Below are 18,710 nucleotides of genomic sequence, written 5' to 3' on the forward strand. Positions count from 1 at the left end.
CAAGGCTAGGGCTCTACCACTTGAGCCACAGCACCACTTCTGGCTTTTTGCTATGTATATGGTACCGAGGAATCAAACCCAGGTCTTCGTGCATGCTAGGCAAGCACTCTACCACTAGGCCAAACTCCCGGCCCCATTCTTTATAAATTTAAATGGACATCTGATAGTTAAATTTGGAGTACAATGACTCCTAAACATTCTTTCATAAAATAATTAATTAGTTAATTAATTAATTTTTGTTAGTTGTGGGGCTTGACCTCTGAGCCTGGGCACTGTCTCTGAGCTCTTTAGCTCAAGGCTATTGCTTTACCACTTGAGCCACAGCTCCATTTCTGGTTTTCTGGTGGTTAACTAGAGATAAAAGTCTCATGGACTTCTGTGCCAGGCTAGCTTTGAACCACGATCCTTAGATCTCAGCTTCCTAAGTAGCTAGTATTAGACATGAGCCACTGGCTCCCGGCTTATAACTTTAATTTCATAGTCCTTATTGTTCCACTATTAAAAAATTCTCAGTTAAGAAGAAAACTGCTGGGTGCCAGTAGCTCACAGCCATACTCAGGAAACAGATTTAGAAGATTGTAATTCAAAATTAGCCTGGGCACAAGAGTCCATGAGACCCCAAATAATCAGTAAACAGTAGACTTGTTTTATAAAGTGCTAGAAGAGACACAAGCCTGAGTTCAAACCCTGGTTCCAGCGAAAAAGAAGAAACAAGCCAGACTTGGGTGTGTCAAGCCTGTAATTCTAGGTACTCAGGAAGCTGCCAGCCTGTGCAGGAAAGTTCATGAGACATCTCCAGTTCACTACCAGAAACTGAAAGTGGCACTGTGGCTCAAGGGGTAAAGCAATAGCTTTGAGCTGAAGAGCTCAGGGATAGCGCTCAGGCCCAGAGTTCAAGCCCCATGATCCACCAAAAAAAATAAAAAAACATAAAAAAAATAAAAATTTTTGCCAGGAGTGTGGCCTACTGCTTGCCTAGCATGCATGAAGACCCAGGTTCGATTCCTCAGTACCACATACATAGAAAAAGCGAGAAGTGGTGCTGTGGCTCAAGTGGTAGAGCTCTAGATTGCTCAGGCCCTGAGCTCAAGCCCAGGACTGCGAAAAAAAAAACAAAAAGAATGTGAAAGATGGACACCAATGGCTCATGCCTGTAATCTTTGCTACTCAGAAGGTTAAGATCTGAGGATTACAATTCAAAGTCATCCTGAGGGGGTGGAAGGAAGATGGCGCCGAGACAATAGGGACGCTACCTAGCTTTCTCTGACAAAAAGAGAGAATCAGGGAGTCCCACGAGCCAACTATCTAAAGAAATCCACAACAACAAACTCAAAAAGCAATGGAGAAGGACTCAAACCGGAAAAGAAATCCAGATAAAGCTCACATCCAACTTTCTCAAAGAATTCGGAACGCGAGGACCCCTCCCCCACCTCTCGCCCAAAGCCGCGGAAAGCCACGCCGGACCAAGCCGCGAACAGCGGCTTGAGCGGGCACCGGCTCCACGCTGGGAAAGCGGGGGCGGGCACCGGCTCAACGTCATCCTGAGCAGGGATGTCTGTGATACTATTTTCTCCAATTAGTCACTAAAAAGCTAAATGCAGGTGTTGCTCAGTTGGTAAAGCGCCATCCTTGAACGATAGACAGTGTGTAGGCCCTGTCACTTCAAGCCCTACTTACAAGAACAACATACAGGAAAAAGAATGTGGAAAGCATACTACATATGTACATAGAGAGTGGTGGAAAACATTTCTTATAAACTAGTTTATAGAAATGTATTCTTTGGAATTCTATTTTTAATTTAAAAAATTATCTTTAGCTGGGCATGGTGGCTGACACCTGTAATCCTAGCTACTTGGGCGGCTGAGATCTGAGGATCAAGGTTCAAAGCCAGCCTAAGCACAAAAGGATCTGAGATATTATCTCCAATTAACTTCTCGAAAACTAGAAGTGGGGCTTGGCTCAAGGATAAGGTGGTAGCCTTGAACTGAAGAGCTCAGGGACAGTGCCCAGGCCAGTACAAGCCCCATGACCCACAAATAAATAAATAAATATTTAAAAATTACCTTTAGCCGGAAGCCAGTGGCTCACGCCTGTAATCCTAGCTACTCAGTAGGCTAAGATCTGAGGATCATGCTTCAGAGCCAGCCTAGGCACAAAAGCCAGTGAGACTGTTGTCTCCAATTAACCACCAGAAAATGGGAAGTGGTGTTATGGCTCAAGAGGGAGGGTGGTAGCATGAGGTGAAGAGCTCAGGGACAGCACCCAGGCCCAGAGTTCAAGTCCCATAACCAACACATACAAAAACATTATCTGTAATTGTACAAAGGAGTTGCCATTTAATAAAGCACTTTATGAATAGAATGAAATTCTATTTTTAAAACTGTTAAAGTTATTCATCTAAGAGATAACCAAGAACTACTCTTATTTTCCAGGTAAGGAACACCACTTAAGTTGAAGAGCAAGGTTTTCAGGGCTGTGCTTCTTGCTTATAGAGGCACAATTCCTTCCTGATCACTCTTCCCTAGATCCCATCACAGCCGGGGACACACAGGTATACTACATATTTGCATCCTTCATTCATTTCTTTTGCTTTGCATAAAAATAATTTAATGCAAGCTGGGTGCCAGTGACTAATACCCATAATCCTAGGTACCCAGGAGGCTGAGATCTCAGATCTGGTTCAAAGCCAGCCCAGGCATGAAAGTCTGTGAGACTCAACTCCAATTAACCACTAGAAAACTGGAAATAGGGCCGGGAGTTTGGCCTAGTGGTTAAAGTGCTTGCCTAGCATGCATGAAGACCCGGGTTCGATTCCTTGGTACCACATATAGAAAAAAGCCGGAAGTGGTGCTGAGGCTCAAGTGGTAGATCTCTAGCCTTGAGAAAGTCCACGCACAGTGCTCAGGCCCTGAGCTCAAGCCCAGGACTGGCAAAAAAAAAAAAAAGAAAGAAAACTGGAAATGGCACTGTGACTCCAGGAGGAAGGGAGTAGCCTTGAGCTGAAGAGCTCAGGAACAGCACCCTGGCCCAGAGTTTAAGCCCACAACCTACAAAGAAAAATAATAGTGAATATAGTAAATAAATAAAATAATAATCTAATGCCAAAGAATCCTATATTCCTTTTTGGACTTTAGCAATTTCCTTCTTCAGCAGATGTTTTGAGAATCTTCTGCAGATACGGCATTATGTTTTGTTTTGCATTTGACCTTTTTTTTTTTTTGCCAGTCCTGAGCCATGAACTCAGGGCCTGAGCACTGTCCTTGGACTTTCTCAAGGCTAGAGCTCTACCACTTGAGCCACAGCACCACTTCTGGCTTTTTTCTGTGTGTGTGGTAGCAAGGAATTGAACCCGGGTCCTTGTGCATGCTAGGCAAGCACTCTACCACTAGGCCAAACTCCAGGCCCCTTGACCTAACTTTCTAATCCCGCATTTAAGTTTTAAGAATAGCAGATAGGACCTTTATAGTACAGGAATAATTTAATGAGTTTTGAAATTAAGCATAATGCCCTTTGGCTGGTAGAGTGCTTGCCTAGCATTCATGAAGCTCTGCATTCAATTCCTCTGTACCACATACACAGAAAAAAAGCCAGAAGTGATGCTGTAGCTCAAATGGTAGAGCATAAACCTTGCGAAAGCCCAATGATGGGGCTGGGATTTTGGCCTAGCGGTAGAGTGCCTGCCTAGCCTGCACGAAGACCCGGTTTTGATTTTTGGTACCACATACATAGAAAAAGCCGGAAATGGTTCTTTGGCTCAAGTGGTGGAATGCAAGCCTTCAGTGCTCAGGCCCTGAGTCCAAGCTCCAGAACTGGCCAAAAAAAAAAGTAATACACTGTACTCTTCCTCCATTGCCCAATCTCTGAGAATACCTGTTCATCCTTCTGAAAAAGAGTGCTTTTTTGATTTGTGACCTTTTGGTTGTTAATTGTCATTCTATAGGAATTTAAAAGGAAGCAAAATATTTTGTGTTTTAATCTCTAACTTGATCAAGTGGCATTTTCTACTTGAAATTAGAGCACTCTACTACTAAGCCACATTCCCAGTCCCTAAATGTCACTTTTGGTGCAAATATTTTATAGTTCTTTAATCTTCACCTTAATGTTCTACATTAAGCATGTATGAAGCTCTGGGTTCAATTCCTCAGTACCACATAAACAGACAAAGCCAGAAGTGGCGCTGTGGCTGTAGTAGAGTGCTATTCTTGAGCACAGAGAGGCTCAAGGACAGTGGCCACACACTGAGTTCAAGCCCCCAGACTGGTTCCCCCACCTCTCCCCAAATCGTGACATTTACCTAGTATATAACTATTTTTTTCAGGGGGAGGGGGGGTCATGGGGCTTGAACTCGGCCTGGGCGCTGTCCCTGAGCTCTTCAGCTCAAGGCTACCGCCCAACCATTGAGCCAAGCCCCACTTCCCATTTTCTAGAGGTTAATTGGAGATAAGAATCTCAGGTCCTTTTTGTGCTTGGGCTGGCTTTGAACCTTGATCCTCAGATCTCAGCCTTCTGAGTAGGATTACACGCCTGTGAACTACCACAGCCAGCTTATATAGCTATTTTTTAATTAAATTTATTTTCTTATTATCTTTTTTTTTCCAGTCCTGGGGGTTGAACTCAGGGCCTGAACACTGTCCTTGGGCTTATTTTTTCCCCTCAAGGATAGTGCTCTATCATGTGAGCCACACCACCACTTCCGGCTTTTCTATGTATGTGGTTCTGAGGAATTGAACCCGGGTCTCTATGCATGCTAGGCAAGCACTCTAACCACTAGGCAAAACTCCTGGCGCCATTTTCTATTATCTTTAAATACTTGTACAAAGGTGTTTTAGTTCAAGTTAATTAATTATGAGTTTCAGTTTACCTTGAGTTTTTTATTATTTTTTTCCGGTCTTGGGGCTTGAACTCTACACCTGGACACTGTCCCTGAGCTCTTCAGCTTAAGGCTACCACTCTGCCTTGAGCTACAGCTCCACTTCGGTTTTCCAGAGGTTAATTGGAGAAAAAGAGTCTCATGTACTTTTGTGCTGGGCTGGCTTTGAACCATGATCCTCAGATCTCAGATCCTGAGTAGCTAGGATGACAGGCATGAGCCACTGTGCCTGGCATGAGATTTTTTTTCTCTTTTTTTTCAGTCATGGGGTTTGAACTCAGGACCTAGGTAATGTCCCTGAGTTCTTTTGCTAAAGACTTAGCACTCTACCACTTTGAGACACTTTACTACTGGTTATCTAGCAGTTAATTGGAGATAAGAGTCTCACCAGCCAGCCGAGAGCTGGCTCACACCTGTAATCCTAGCTACTTAGGAGACTGAGATCTGAGGATGGAGGCTCAAAGTCATCCCTTCCAGGGAAGTCTATGAGACTCTTGTCTATAATTAATCACAAAAAACTGGAAGTGGTGCTGTGACTCTAAATGATAGATTGCTATTCTTGAGCCATTGCTCAGGAACAGGACCCAGACCCTGAGTTCAAGCCTAGTGACCACCACCAACAAAAAACAGTTTCATAGCCAGGACAGGCCTTGAACCTCGATCCTCAGATCTTAGCCTCCTGAGTAGCTAGGATTACAGGCGTGAGCCCCACTGCCCAGCTTTGAGCTATTTTTGATAAGATGAAAAATTACAAGAATAAAATTTCCTTTTATGAGCCTAGTACCAATCAATTTTCCCAAACGCAGTCCCTCTGCTTTTTTTGTGTGAGTTGTGGGGCTTGATCTCTGAGCCTGGGCACTGTCCTTGAGTTCTTCAGCTCAAGGCTACTGCCCTATCCTTGAGCCTCAGCCCCACTTCTGATTTTCTAGTAGTTAATTAGAGATGAGTCGGTCTTTAGTGTCTGGGCTGGCTTTGAACCCCGATCCTCAGATCTCAGCTTCCTGAGTAGCTAGGATTACAGACATGAGTCACTGGCACCTGGCCACAGTCCTATTTTTGATACCATTGTTTAGAGGCAAGATGCTAAGTTTCTTGCGTCTCTTAATCATTACAGTTCTCCTTACCCTTATTTTCTTTGAATTTGTTTCTTGGAATATCCAGGCTGATTATCCTTTTTTTGGGGGGGAGGGGTTTATCATGAGGCTTGAACTCTGGGCTTGGTGCTGTCCCTGAGCTCTTCAAGGCTAATATCCTACCCCATAAGCCATAGCACCACTTCTGGTTTTCTAGTGGTTAATTGGAGATAAGAGTCTCTTAGACTTTAGTGCCCTGGCTGGTTTAGAACCACAATCCTCAGATCTCAACCTCCTGAGTAGCTAGGGTTATAGGCATGAGCCACCGCACCTATCCGTTGGTAAGATTTCCCAGTCCAGCTTTGGTGGTTTGCATCTAGCATGTGCTCTGCCTCTGTATTTCCTGTGGCAGGTGGGTGGGTCCAAAGGCTACTTGCACCCTCAGGACAGGCTCTTTCCAGTACTGACTCATATCCTCCTCATCCTAGACCTCAGTGTCTGCTGCACTCATGATCATGAGATGGTGCAAATTGGTGGGATTTTGGGTTTTTTCGTTTGTTTGTTTTTGCCAGTCCTGGGCCTTGTACTCAGGGCCTGGGCACTGTCCTTGGGCTTTCTCAAGGATAGAGCTCTACCACTTGGGTCACAGCACCATTCCTGGCTTTTTTCTATGTATGTGGTACTGAGGAATCAAACCCAGGTCTTCGTGCATGCTGGGCAAGCACTCTACCACTAGGCCAAACTCCCCACCCCAAATTGGTGTTCTTATTTTGTCACTTATTTTTCCTGATCAAGTGAAGTATTTCTGTTATTACTACTTAGTACTTCTTTCGCTGGATGTTTAGTTACCCTAAAGGACAATTCAAACAGAAAGCATAGGATACATAAATATCTGATTTTTCATTTTGTATCCATTATCAACAAGATGGGTCTGTAGTACTTCAGAAGTGACCAGTGATGGTGTTAAGAAGTATCATTAAAGACTTGAGAATTTAAATATGTGTTACAGTTCATCCCAGTTAATTTTTTTTTTAGCCATTCCTGGGGTTTGAACTCAGGGCCTGGTCACCATCCTTAAGCTTTCTCAAGGCTAACACTCTACCCACAACACCACTTCGGGCTTTTTCCATGTATGTGGTACCAAGGAATTGAACCCAGGCTTCATGCAAGCACTCTACCACTAGGCCAAATTCCCAGTTAATATTCAAGTGTTCAAGCTGGCCTGCGTCAAGCCAGCCATCCCCTTGCGTTTCCTCTTTCTTGGACATGCCTGTCAGCTTGATGTTCCACACTTTTTTTGTACCTTTTCTGCCCAAAACTGAAATTGCCTGTTTTTCTAAGCAGCTGTCCTTTTCTGCTCTCAGGGCGTATTGGGTGGCCTGTTGTCTGGACTGCACACCCTTGCTCCTGACTAGATGGCGGGAGTCTTGCCATGGCCAGGAGAGGCATAGATCTGCACACAGCAGGGCAAAACAAGTGCTCATTACTCAAAATCCATGAGCACAGTGTTTTGTTTTCTGGTTGTGGGGCATGAACTCTGGGCCTGGGCGCTGTCCCTGAGCTCTTCAACTCAAAGCTATTGCTTTACCCTTTGAGCCACAGTGCCATTTCTAGTTTTCTGGTAGTTAATTGGAGATAAGAGTCTCATGGACTTTGGTGTCCAGGCTGGCTTTAAACGGTGGTCCTTGGATCTCAGCCTCCTGAGTAGCTAGAATTTCAGGAGTGAGCCATCAGCACGTGGGAAACACAGTTTTCTTGGCAATGCAGGGCCTCATGGTTCTTGTTTTAGAGATTGTAAGACTATGCTTTATCCTGAGGTAGATCAAGTTCTTTTTCAGTTGTAGGCTTGACTGGTTTTGATCTTAGTTTCTCTCCCTCACTCCTTTTTTTTTTTTTTTGTGGGTTTCAAGGGGCTTGAACTAGGCCTGGGTGTTCCTGAACTCTTCAGGTCAAGGCTACCACACCTTTGAGCCAAGCCCACTTCCATTTTCTAGAGGTTAATTAGAGATAAGAGTCTCCCATCCTTTTGTTGCCTGGGCAGGCTTTGAACCTTGATCCTCAGATCTCAGCCTCCTGAGTAGCTAGGATTACAGGCATGAGCCACTACACCCAGCTCCTTCATTCCCTTTTCACAGAGCTTTTAGTAAGTAGTCATGTGCTGCCTATGTGTTTGGAGTTGTCTAGTTTCTTCTCTCCCTCTCCTGCCCTCTTGCCCTGGTGTTGGCCAGGGCCCTGTCCCTATGGGAAAATTTGGCACAGGATTCATGAAAGGAGTCAGTGTCTTGAAGTGTTAGCATAAAAATAGGTTCCAGAAGATGTCTTTATCATCAGATATTCCTGTGTGTTTCTGAACTAACTTCTCCTGCCCCTTTAGTGTTAACATCACTTGCATGACACTTTTCATTGTCCTGCTAGGTTTGATGTTGAGCTTGTTTTCTTTGTGTATGCTGTTCTGTCTTTTCCTGCTAGTGGGAGCCATTTACTTTATGTTTCCCTTTTTTGGTTTTCCCTGGGCTTTCCAGTTCTAGAACATCCTTTTGTCAGCAGACATACTTTTGTTTCCAGTTTCTAAGCTCTGGAATTAAAGTGCAACTAAACTTAAATCACAGAAGTAAGGAGAGTAATAACTGCACCATTACAGACTTGGGTGCATTGTGTGGATGGCCAGGGCCTCTAGAGCAGCTAATTGGAAACCAAATTCTGATATTTCTTCAGAAAATCGGAGATGTCTTTCACTGAGTAAAATAAAGTCTTAAAATATAATAAATTCATACTTTGAGATGTAACAAACTATAAATAGTTAATGGAGAAACAATTTTGCTTGAAGGAAACTTCAGAATTAGTTCTAGAATTAAGAATGCCAGCCCACACCTGTAATCTTGTAATGCCTGTAATCCTAATTGTTCAGGAGGCTGAGCTCTGAGGATCATGGTGTGAAGCCAGCTGGGGCAGAAAAGAAAAGTCCCTTTGAGACCCTTATCTCCAGTTAATCATTCAAAAACTGGAAGTGGTGGGGCTCAGTTGCTAAACCACCCGTTTTAAGTACAAAGAGGCTCAGGGACAGCCATTAGGTCCTGAGTTCAAGTCCCATTGCTGACCAAAAAAAAGAGAGAGAGAGAGAGAGGCAGATGTGGCTGGGTGCTAGTGGCGCATGCCTAGAATCCTGGGTATTCAGAAAGCTGAGATCTGAGGATCGCAGTTTGAAGCCAGCCCAGGCAAGAAAGTCCATGAGGACTCATCTCTAATTAATCACCAGAAAACCAGAAGTGGTGCAGTGGCTCAAAGTGATAGAGTGCTAACATTGAGTGGAATAGCTCAGGAACAGTGCCCAAGTTCAAGACCCATTTCTTCCCCAAAGAATAGCAAGCATTTCTATGCTTGCTATTATTTTACATGGGCTAACAGGATGGCACTCCTCCCTGCCTCCCTCCCTTCCTTTCTGTCTGTCTGTCTGTTTTATCTTTTTGCCTGTGTGTTTGTTCTGGGGGCTTGAACTCAGGGTCTAGGCATGGTCTCTGAGCTTTTTTTTTTTTTTTTTTTTTTTTGCTCAAGACTAGCAGTCTACAACTTGAGCCACAGCTGAACTTTTGACTTTCTGCTGATTAATTGGAAATACAAGTCTCGTGGACTTTACCTGTCTGGTCTGGCTTCGAACCACAAACCTCAAATCTCAGTCCCCTGAGTAGCTAGGATTAAAGGTGTGTGCTGTTGTGCCTGGCTTGGCATTCTATTTATTTATTGCTGTTTTTCTCCTGTCAGAATTTCATTTTCCAAAAATGGAATCAAGTAAAAAAATGGACTCTGCTGGCACCCTACCACCCAACCCACCACTAAAGCTGCAGCCTGACCGTGGCACGGGGTCTGTGTTCGTTCCCGACCAGGGAGGCTATAAGGAGAAGTTCGTGAAGACAGTGGAGGACAAGTACAAGTGTGAGAAATGCCACCTGGTGCTGTGCAACCCCAAGCAGACTGAGTGTGGACACCGCTTTTGTGAGAGCTGCATGGCTGCCCTGCTCAGGTGGGCCACTGGACTGGTTCGCAAGGGCCTGTCTTCCTCCACTGCTTACTTACTCTTCTCAAAAGGAAAGCCGGCACTAGTGTCTTATACATGTAGTCAGACCTCAAAAGGATGAGTTCTGAGGATTATGGTTCAAAGCCAGCCTAGGCAGGAAGGTCTATGAGACTCTTCTCTCTAGTTAATTACAAAAGCCACAAGTGAAACTGTGACTCAGGTGTTGAGAGTGCTAGCCTTGAGCACAGATGCTCAGGGACAGAACCTAGGACACGTACTCAAGCCTCAGGATTGGCACAAAAAAGAGAACAGTAAACCTTTAGGGAAGCTCTCTCCACACACCACAACTTGCTTCCTCAAGCTGCTCCCCAAAAGTCCCTCCCAGTGTTGTCTGCCAGGCTGACTGTGAAGCAGTGGTGGCCCCTGTATTGCTGTGTCCTGCCCAAGTAGCCCACAGGGCTATAGATGACAGAGATGACAATAAGTCATTCAAATCTCAGGTTTTGCTGGGCTCTGTGAAGGATGCTCCGTATCAGCTGGCAGGTAAGTCAGGTCTCTCACCTCAGCAGAGTTCAGCCTGTGTGCTCACATAGCAGCTGCATGTAGAGCAGATGTCCCTCCCCAGCCGATAGTGACCCTGCCATGACCACAGAGGCCAGTTGAACTGGCTGACAGAAATAGCAATGGCTAAGGAAGCATCTTTCTCATCACCTAAGTGTTAATGTACATGTCAGGTATAGTGCTGAGTGCTCAGTCACTGCAGAATGCATTGTGTGTGGTTGCTGCTGTCAGAACTCAGTGGCTTGGGAGGCCACCAGCTTCCCGTGCTGGCTGCTCACACTTGGGGTCCTTCAAGCTTAGGGTGACCATGACATTCTGTCTTCCTCCACTCCACCATCCATTCTCCTCCACCTCCTCCATCCACTTCCTCCACTTCCTCCATCCATCCATCCACCCCTGCCTCCTCCATCCACCCCCCACCTCCCCCATACACCCCCACCTCCCCCATCCTCCACTATCTCCATCCATCCTCCACCTCCTCCATCCATCTTCCACCTCCTCCATCCATCTATCCTCCATCTATCCTCCATCCATCCATCCTCCACGTCCTCCATCCATCCTCCATCTATCCTCCTCCATCCATCTATCCTCCTCCTCCATCCATCCATCCTCCTCCATCCATCCACCCTCCACCTCCTCCATCCATCCATCCTCCACCTCTTCCCTCCATCTACCCTCCACCTCCTCCCTCCATCCATCCTCCACCTCTTCCATTCATCCATCCTCCACCTTCTCCATCCATCCATCCTCTACCTCTATCCATCCTCCACCTTCTCCATCCACCCTCTACCTCCTCCATCCATCCATCATCCACCTCCTCCATCCATCCATCCTCTACCTCTATCCATCCTCCACCTTCTCCATCCACCCTCCACCTCCTCCATCCATCCACCCTCCATCTCTTCCATCCATCCACCCTCCATCTCCTCCATCCATCCATCCTCCACCTCCATCCATCCTCCACCTCCTCCATCCATCCTCCACCTCCATCCACCCTCCACCTCCTCCATCCATCCATCCTCCACCTCCTCCATCCATCCTTCACCTCCATCCATCCTCCACCTCCTCCATCCATCCTTCACCTCCATCCACCCTCCACCTCCTCCATCCATCCATCATCCACCTCCTCCATCCATCCACCCTCCACCTCCTCCATCCACCCTCCACCCTCCACCTCCTCCATCCATCCACCCTCCATCTCTTCCATCCATCCACCCTCCACCTCCTCCATCCATCCATCCTCCACCTCCATCCATCCTCCACCTCCTCCATCCATCCTCCACCTCCATCCACCCTCCACCTCCTCCATCCATCCATCCTCCACCTCCTCCATCCATCCTTCACCTCCATCCATCCTCCACCTCCTCCATCCATCCTTCACCTCCATCTACCCTCCACCTCCTCCATCCATCCATCATCCACCTCCTCCATCCATCCACCCTCCACCTCCTCCATCCACCCTCCACCCTCCACCTCCTCCATCCATCCACCCTCCATCTCTTCCATCCATCCACCCTCCACCTCCTCCATCCATCCATCCTCCACCTCCATCCATCCTCCACCTCCTCCATCCATCCTCCACCTCCATCCACCCTCCACCTCCTCCATCCATCCATCCTCCACCTCCTCCATCCATCCTTCACCTCCATCCATCCTCCACCTCCTCCATCCATCCACCCTCCACCTCCTCCATCCACCCTCCACCCTCCACCTCCTCCATCCATCCACCCTCCATCTCTTCCATCCATCCACCCTCCACCTCCTCCATCCATCCATCCTCCACCTCCATCCATCCTCCACCTCCTCCATCCATCCTCCACCTCCATCCACCCTCCACCTCCTCCATCCATCCATCCTCCACCTCCTCCATCCATCCTTCACCTCCATCCATCCTCCACCTCCTCCATCCATCCTTCACCTCCATCTACCCTCCACCTCCTCCATCCATCCATCATCCACCTCCTCCATCCATCCACCCTCCACCTCCTCCATCCACCCTCCACCCTCCACCTCCTCCATCCATCCACCCTCCATCTCTTCCATCCATCCACCCTCCACCTCCTCCATCCATCCATCCTCCACCTCCATCCATCCTCCACCTCCTCCATCCATCCTCCACCTCCATCCACCCTCCACCTCCTCCATCCATCCATCCTCCACCTCCTCCATCCATCCTTCACCTCCATCCATCCTCCACCTCCTCCATCCATCCTTCACCTCCATCTACCCTCCACCTCCTCCATCCATCCATCATCCACCTCCTCCATCCATCCACCCTCCACCTCCTCCATCCATCCTCCACCTCCATCCATCCTCCACCTTCTCCATCCACCCTCTACCTCCTCCATCCATCCATCATCCACCTCCTCCATCCATCCACCCTCCACCTCCTCCATCCACCCTCCACCCTCCACCTCCTCCATCCATCCACCCTCCATCTCTTCCATCCATCCACCTTCCACCTCCTCCATCCATCCATCCTCCACCTCCATCCATCCTCCACCTCCTCCATCCATCCTTCACCTCCATCCACCCTCCACCTCCTCCATCCATCCATCCTCCACCTCCTCCATCCATCCATCCTCCACCTCCTCCATCCATCCATCTTCTACCTCCTTCATCCATCCACCCTCCATCTCTTCCATCCATCCACCCTCCACCTCCTCCATCCATCCTCCACCTCCTCCATCCATCCATCCTCCACCACCTCCACCTCAGTCTTCCTGCTGTGATTTTTTTGTTTGTTGGTTGGTTGTAAGACTTGAACTCTGGGCCTGGGCACTGTCCCTGAGATCTTCAGCTCACGATTGCCGCCCTACCCCTGCAGTCACAGCGCCACTTCTGCTTTTCTAGTGATGAATTGGAGATAAGAGTCTCATGGACTTTAGTGCCCAGGCCGGCTTTGAACCTCAGATCTCAGCCTCCTGAATAACTAGGATTACAGGTGTGAGCCACCGTGCCGGCTCCTGGTGTGGTTTATCCTCTTGGCTAAACATTTTACTTGGCTGTGTGCACTTGAGGATGAGGCAATGTCAGGCAGCCTTGAGGCTGGCACAGTGGGCTCAGCTCCTGATTTCTCCTTAGTCAGCTGGGGCTTAGACCCAAGGGAGCCCTGCAGGAAGCCCAAGGAAGGGAGGCTGGCTGGAAGTGGGCAGTTGGCATTAGTCTGATGGACCTTGAAGACAGTTTACTGTGGAGCACTCAAGACAGGAGCACCCTGAGCTCCCAGGACCTGTGAGTATCACGAATGCAGTGTCTAGAAGCATGCCACTTCCGTGTGCATAGACAGAGCTTTCCAAGTGGCACTGAGCTAGGCTGCTGTTCCGTTTAGCCCTTTTCTCCTGTGGCTTCTTATAGAAACTTCACGGCATCCCAGAGCCCCAGGCCTGGCCACAAAGGGGGTGTCTGTGTGTGGGTGACTTGCAAGTGAAATTGTTGCTCTAACCTGGTTCCTTCTTTCCTATCAGCTCCTCTAGTCCAAAATGTACTGCGTGTCAAGAAAGCATCGTTAAAGACAAGGTATGCTTAGCTTGCTAATATATTATTTTGCCAAGCATTTTAAGCTGGGTAATACGCTTCACATCCCTTGCATTCAGTGTTCTGAAACTTGGCTTCAATGGCTTGCCCCGATGTTTGTGAGGCAGATTCTGGGGTAGACTCTGGGGGTAGACGCGGTAGGGGTAGTTCATGTCTTCACTATGTGACTCCTATAAGTTGCTTTGGCCTCAGAGCCCATAACAGTACTGTTACCACTTGACAAGACCCTGTGGGGTATGGAAGGAAAGGGATTTGGTTGAGTCAGGTGCTGCAGTGCTTATCAGAGGCAGGGTCACAGGCAGGCCACTGCTGTTGACTTTCACAAGATCTTTTGTTCAAGCTTACTAGTCTGAGGGGTCCTTTGAAATTTTCTCTACATTGCTCCGGTGTCTTCATTGCTTTGTCAATAGTGGGGCTTGAAATCCGGGTCTGGGCTCTGTTCCTGAGCTCTTTCACACTAGGCAAGCATGATTGGCTAGCCAGAGCCTATAGGTGTTCGTTGCACATTCAGCCACCTGCCTCATCTTCCAGCTCCCCCAAGGCTGAGTCTCTACTGGTGGTCACTCACCCTGAGCTAATCCTTGCCAGCACACTTGTCATTTGAAACAACTCCTTTTTTTTTTTTTGCTGGTGCTGGATTTGACCTCTAGGTTTGGATGCTGTCTCTGAGCTTCTTTTACTCAAGGGATATGCTTTATCACTCAAGCCAGGGTGCCACTTCTGGATTTTTGAGTAGTTTATTGGAAATAAGTCTCATGAACTTTCCTGCCTGGGCTGGCTTTGAACCATGATCCTTAGATCTTAGTCTCCTGAGTAGCTAGGATAATAGCTATGAGCCACTAATGCCTGGCTTCCTCCTCCTCCTCCTCCTCCTCCTCCTCCTCCTCCTCCTCCTTCTTCTTTTTTCCCTATTTCATGTATTTATTGTATGCCCTAGAAGCTACATCAGATATGGGGGGTACATAACGGGGTTCAAAGCTGGTGCTCTATCACTTGAATCACACTTTTACTTCTGACTTTTTCCTGGTTAAAGACAAGAGAGAATCCCATAGACTTTTCTGCCTGTACTGGCTGTGAGTGGCTCCATTCTTAAAGGACTTAAATTTCAATAACAACGTATATGATTCCAGGGGCCGGGAGTTTGGCCTAGTGGTAGAGTGCTTGCCTAGCATGCATAAAGACCCGGGTTCCATTCCTTGGTACCAGAAGTGGTGCTGAGGCTCAAGTGGTAGGGCTCATCCTTGAGAAAGTCCAAGGACAGTGCTCAGACCCTGAGCTCAAGCCCAGGACTGGTAAAAAAAAAAATGTATATGATTCCAATATTTAAATTAATGAACCTAACCGGATTTGTTGGGGGGGGGGGTCATGGGGCTTGAACTTGGCCTGGGCACTGTCCCTGAGCTCTTCAACTCAAGGATACTGCCCTACCCCTGGGCCTGGACATTGTCCCTGAGCTCTTCAGATCAAGGCTACTGCCCTACCCATGGAACCACAGCCCTGCTTCCAGTTTTCTTGTCGTTAATTTAGAGATAAGAGTCTCATGGTCTTTAGTGCCTGGCTGGCTTTGAACCTTGATCCTCAGATTTCAGCCTCCTGAGTAGCTAGGATTACAGGTATGAGCCACTGCTCTGGCCCTAACAGGATTTTTTTTTTTTTGGCCAGTCCTGGGGCTTGAACTCAGGGCCTGAGCACTGTCCTTGGGCTTTCGCTAGAGCTAGAGCTCTATCACTTGAGCCATAGCACCACTTCCTGCTTTTCTATGTATGTGGTACCAAGGAATTGAACCCAGGTCTTCGTGCATGCTAGGCAAGCACTCTACCACTAGGCCAAACTCCTGGCCCCCTAACAAGATTTTTAATGAAGGTCATCATTTTGCAAGGTAAGAGTCTTGCATTGAGTTTTCCTGTCCAAAGCTCTTCTGGTGTTGAGTTTGTTGGCTAGGACAGCTCAGGTAAAGACAGTTATAGAAGGCTACTGGCTGTGTATGCCCCTAAATTGCCAGTAGTAGAGGCAGCTGCTAGAACATGCTCTGGAAGTTAGAGATGGAACTTGTCCAACCTTCTTCCATGTACCTTTTTAGCATTAGCATATATTTGCTGCTTAAGATTCCAGTTAGTTATTACAAGAAAAACTAATTGTTCAACTCTACTACTTAACTTTTTTGTTGTTGGTTGGAGGGCTTAAACTCTGGGTCTGGGCGCTGTCTTGAGCTCTTCAGCCCAAGACTAGTGCTTTACCACTTGAACCACAATACCACTTCTTATTTTCTGGTGGTTAATTGGAGATAAGAGTCACACAGACTTTGGTGCCCAGGCTGGCTTTGAACCACAATCCTCAGATCTCATCCCTCGATTCTTCTTTACCACATACAGAGAAAAAGCCAGAAGTGACACTGTTGCTCAAGTGATAGAGGGCTTGAGCAAAAGAAGCTCAGGGAGAGACCAGAAGCGTAGCCTAGTGATAGAGTGCTTGTCTAGCATGCATGAAGCCTTGGGTTCAATTCTTCAGTATCACATCACAGAAAAAGCCAGAAGTGAAGTGGTGCTGTGGCTGATGTGGTAACGCACTAGCCTTGAGAAAGCCCAAAGACAGTGTCCACGCCCTGAGTTCAAGCTCCAGGACTGGCAAAAAAAAAAGAAAGCAAGTATACTTTTTACTAAAGGAAAATAAAATTAAGATGGGATTTAATTTTAAAGCCTAGGCAGGTTTTTATTTTGAAGGAGAACCATTTTAATTATGAGCTTAACCTTTGTGGTATATATTTAAAAACTTCCTTTCTGGTGAAAAAAGTGAATTATAAGCAACATAAACCTCAGGAGAAGGAACCAAAATCAATGTTTACAAATCAAAGTGTGTTCTCTGTCAGTTGATGTGATTTAGCGTGCACCTCCCTTTGTCAGGAGGTAGACTGCCCGCCTCCTGGTTGGTTGACTCCTGGGTCTGCAGCTGCAAAGGGAGCTCGGCTTGCCCTGCCTTTGTTCTCAGGTTACTTGTTTGGGGAGCATGGATAATCCAAAGTGATCTTTACCAGCTTGACATAATTCATTTGTTTTGGGTTTATCTAATAAGAGTAATCAATGTTGTATGATTTAAATTATATCTCAGGGTAACATGCCTTCATTCTTTTTCTTTTTTTGACCAGTCCTGGGGCTTGAACGCAGGGCCTGAGCACTGTCCTTGGGCTTTCTCAAGGCTAGAGCTCCACCACCTGAGCTGCAGCACAATGTCCTGCTTTTTCTATGTATGTGGTATCAAGGAGTCAAACCCCAGTCTTTGTGCTTGCTAGACAAGTACTCTACCACTAGGCCAAACTCCTGGCTCCTCTTCATTCTTTTCTTTTTTCTTCTTTTTTAATCAGTCATGGGGCTTGAACTCTAGGCCTGGGTGCTGTCCCTGAGTTCTTGAGCTCAAGGGTAGCACTCTGCCACTTGAGCCACAACACCATTTCCTGTTTTCTAGTGGTTAATTGGAGATAAGAATCTCACAGACTTTAGTGCCGGGGCTGACTTTGAGCCATGACCCTCAGATCTCAGCCTCCTGAGTAACTAGGATTACAAGCCTGAGCCACCGCACCTGCCTACAATACCTTCATTCTATTTGTAGAAATTAAGATGATTCTAATGTGTTCTGAGGTCTACTCTGGACCTCAGATTTTTATGAAGTGGTTTTGCCTTATCCGACATAGCAACATGTGACATAACTGGACATTACAACATAACTGAAGAAACTGTCTTTCCATTACAGGTGTTTAAAGATAACTGCTGCAAGAGAGAAATTCTGGCCCTTCAGATCTACTGTCGGAATGAAAGCAGAGGTTGTGCAGAGCAGTTCATGCTTGGACATCTGTTGGTAAGAAAAACCCAAAAGACACCAAGGCTTTTACATTAGGAAAATAGGTCAGCCACTCATCCAGCTAACTACCCAGCCCCAGACAAGATGGTACCTTAAGGGGCTATGAATGCTGTATCTTTTCAGAACACAGATATATGAGAAATTAGTCCAGCTGGGCCTTAGTGGCTCATTCCTGTAATCCTAACCACTCAGATGTCTGAAATCTGAGGATTGTGGTTCAGAGCCAGTCTGGGCATGAAAGTCCCTGAGACTCTTTATTTAATTAAAAAAAATTTTTTTGTGGGTCATGGGCTTGAACTTGGCCTGAGCGCTGTCCCTGAGCTCTTCAGGCTTATTGCCCTACTCCTAGGTCTAGGCACTGTCCCTGAGCTCTTCAGCTCAAGGCTGCCGCCCTATCCTGAGCCAAGCCCCACTTCCCATTTTCTAGAGGTTAATTGGAGATAAGAATCTCAGGTCCTTTTGTGCCTGGGCAGCTTTGAGCCTTGATCCTCAGATCTCAGCCTCCTGAGAAGCTAGGATTACAGGTGTGAGACACCAAGCCCAGCCTAAGACTCTTATCGCCAGTTAACCAAAAGAAAACCAGAAGTAGCACTGTGGCTCAAGTGACAGAGAGTTAGCCTTGAGTTGAAGAGCTTAGGGATGGTACCCAGGCCCAGAGTTCAAGCCCCATGACCAACCTGAAAATAGAAATTGGTCCAGTTCCCAGATGTGTGATCTCATTACTACCATATATTATGCTGGTAGAGTGTTTGAACTAGAATGAAAAAGAGTTTTTTGCAGAGATCCACCATTGTCTTAATCTGGA

The 18,710-nt window shown here is 46.9% G+C and overlaps 1 protein-coding gene across 9 annotated transcripts in view; it reads left to right on the forward strand.

Moving 5' to 3' along the window:
* Traf3 (TNF receptor associated factor 3) overlaps window positions 1–18,710 on the forward strand; it is a 93,918-nt gene that overhangs the window by 46,299 nt on the left and 28,909 nt on the right. For 7 of the 9 annotated variants that reach the window (XM_090344876.1, XM_090344884.1, XM_090344882.1 and 4 more), the window contains 4 exons: window positions 2,433–2,551; window positions 9,703–9,961; window positions 13,984–14,035; window positions 17,798–17,902. In XM_090344876.1, coding sequence (XP_090201002.1) covers window positions 9,720–9,961; window positions 13,984–14,035; window positions 17,798–17,902 — 399 coding nt within the window. In that variant the 5' untranslated portion in view covers window positions 2,433–2,551; window positions 9,703–9,719. The remainder of the gene's footprint in view (window positions 1–2,432; window positions 2,552–9,702; window positions 9,962–13,983; window positions 14,036–17,797; window positions 17,903–18,710) is intronic. The other 2 variants (XM_090344880.1, XM_090344883.1) reach the window with 1 other exon arrangement.

The sequence above is a fragment of the Megascapheus bottae genome, chromosome 14 (genome assembly GCF_031878675.1).
Source record: "Megascapheus bottae isolate mThoBot1 chromosome 14, mThoBot2.hap1, whole genome shotgun sequence".
NCBI classification, from domain to species: Eukaryota; Metazoa; Chordata; class Mammalia; order Rodentia; family Geomyidae; genus Megascapheus; species Megascapheus bottae.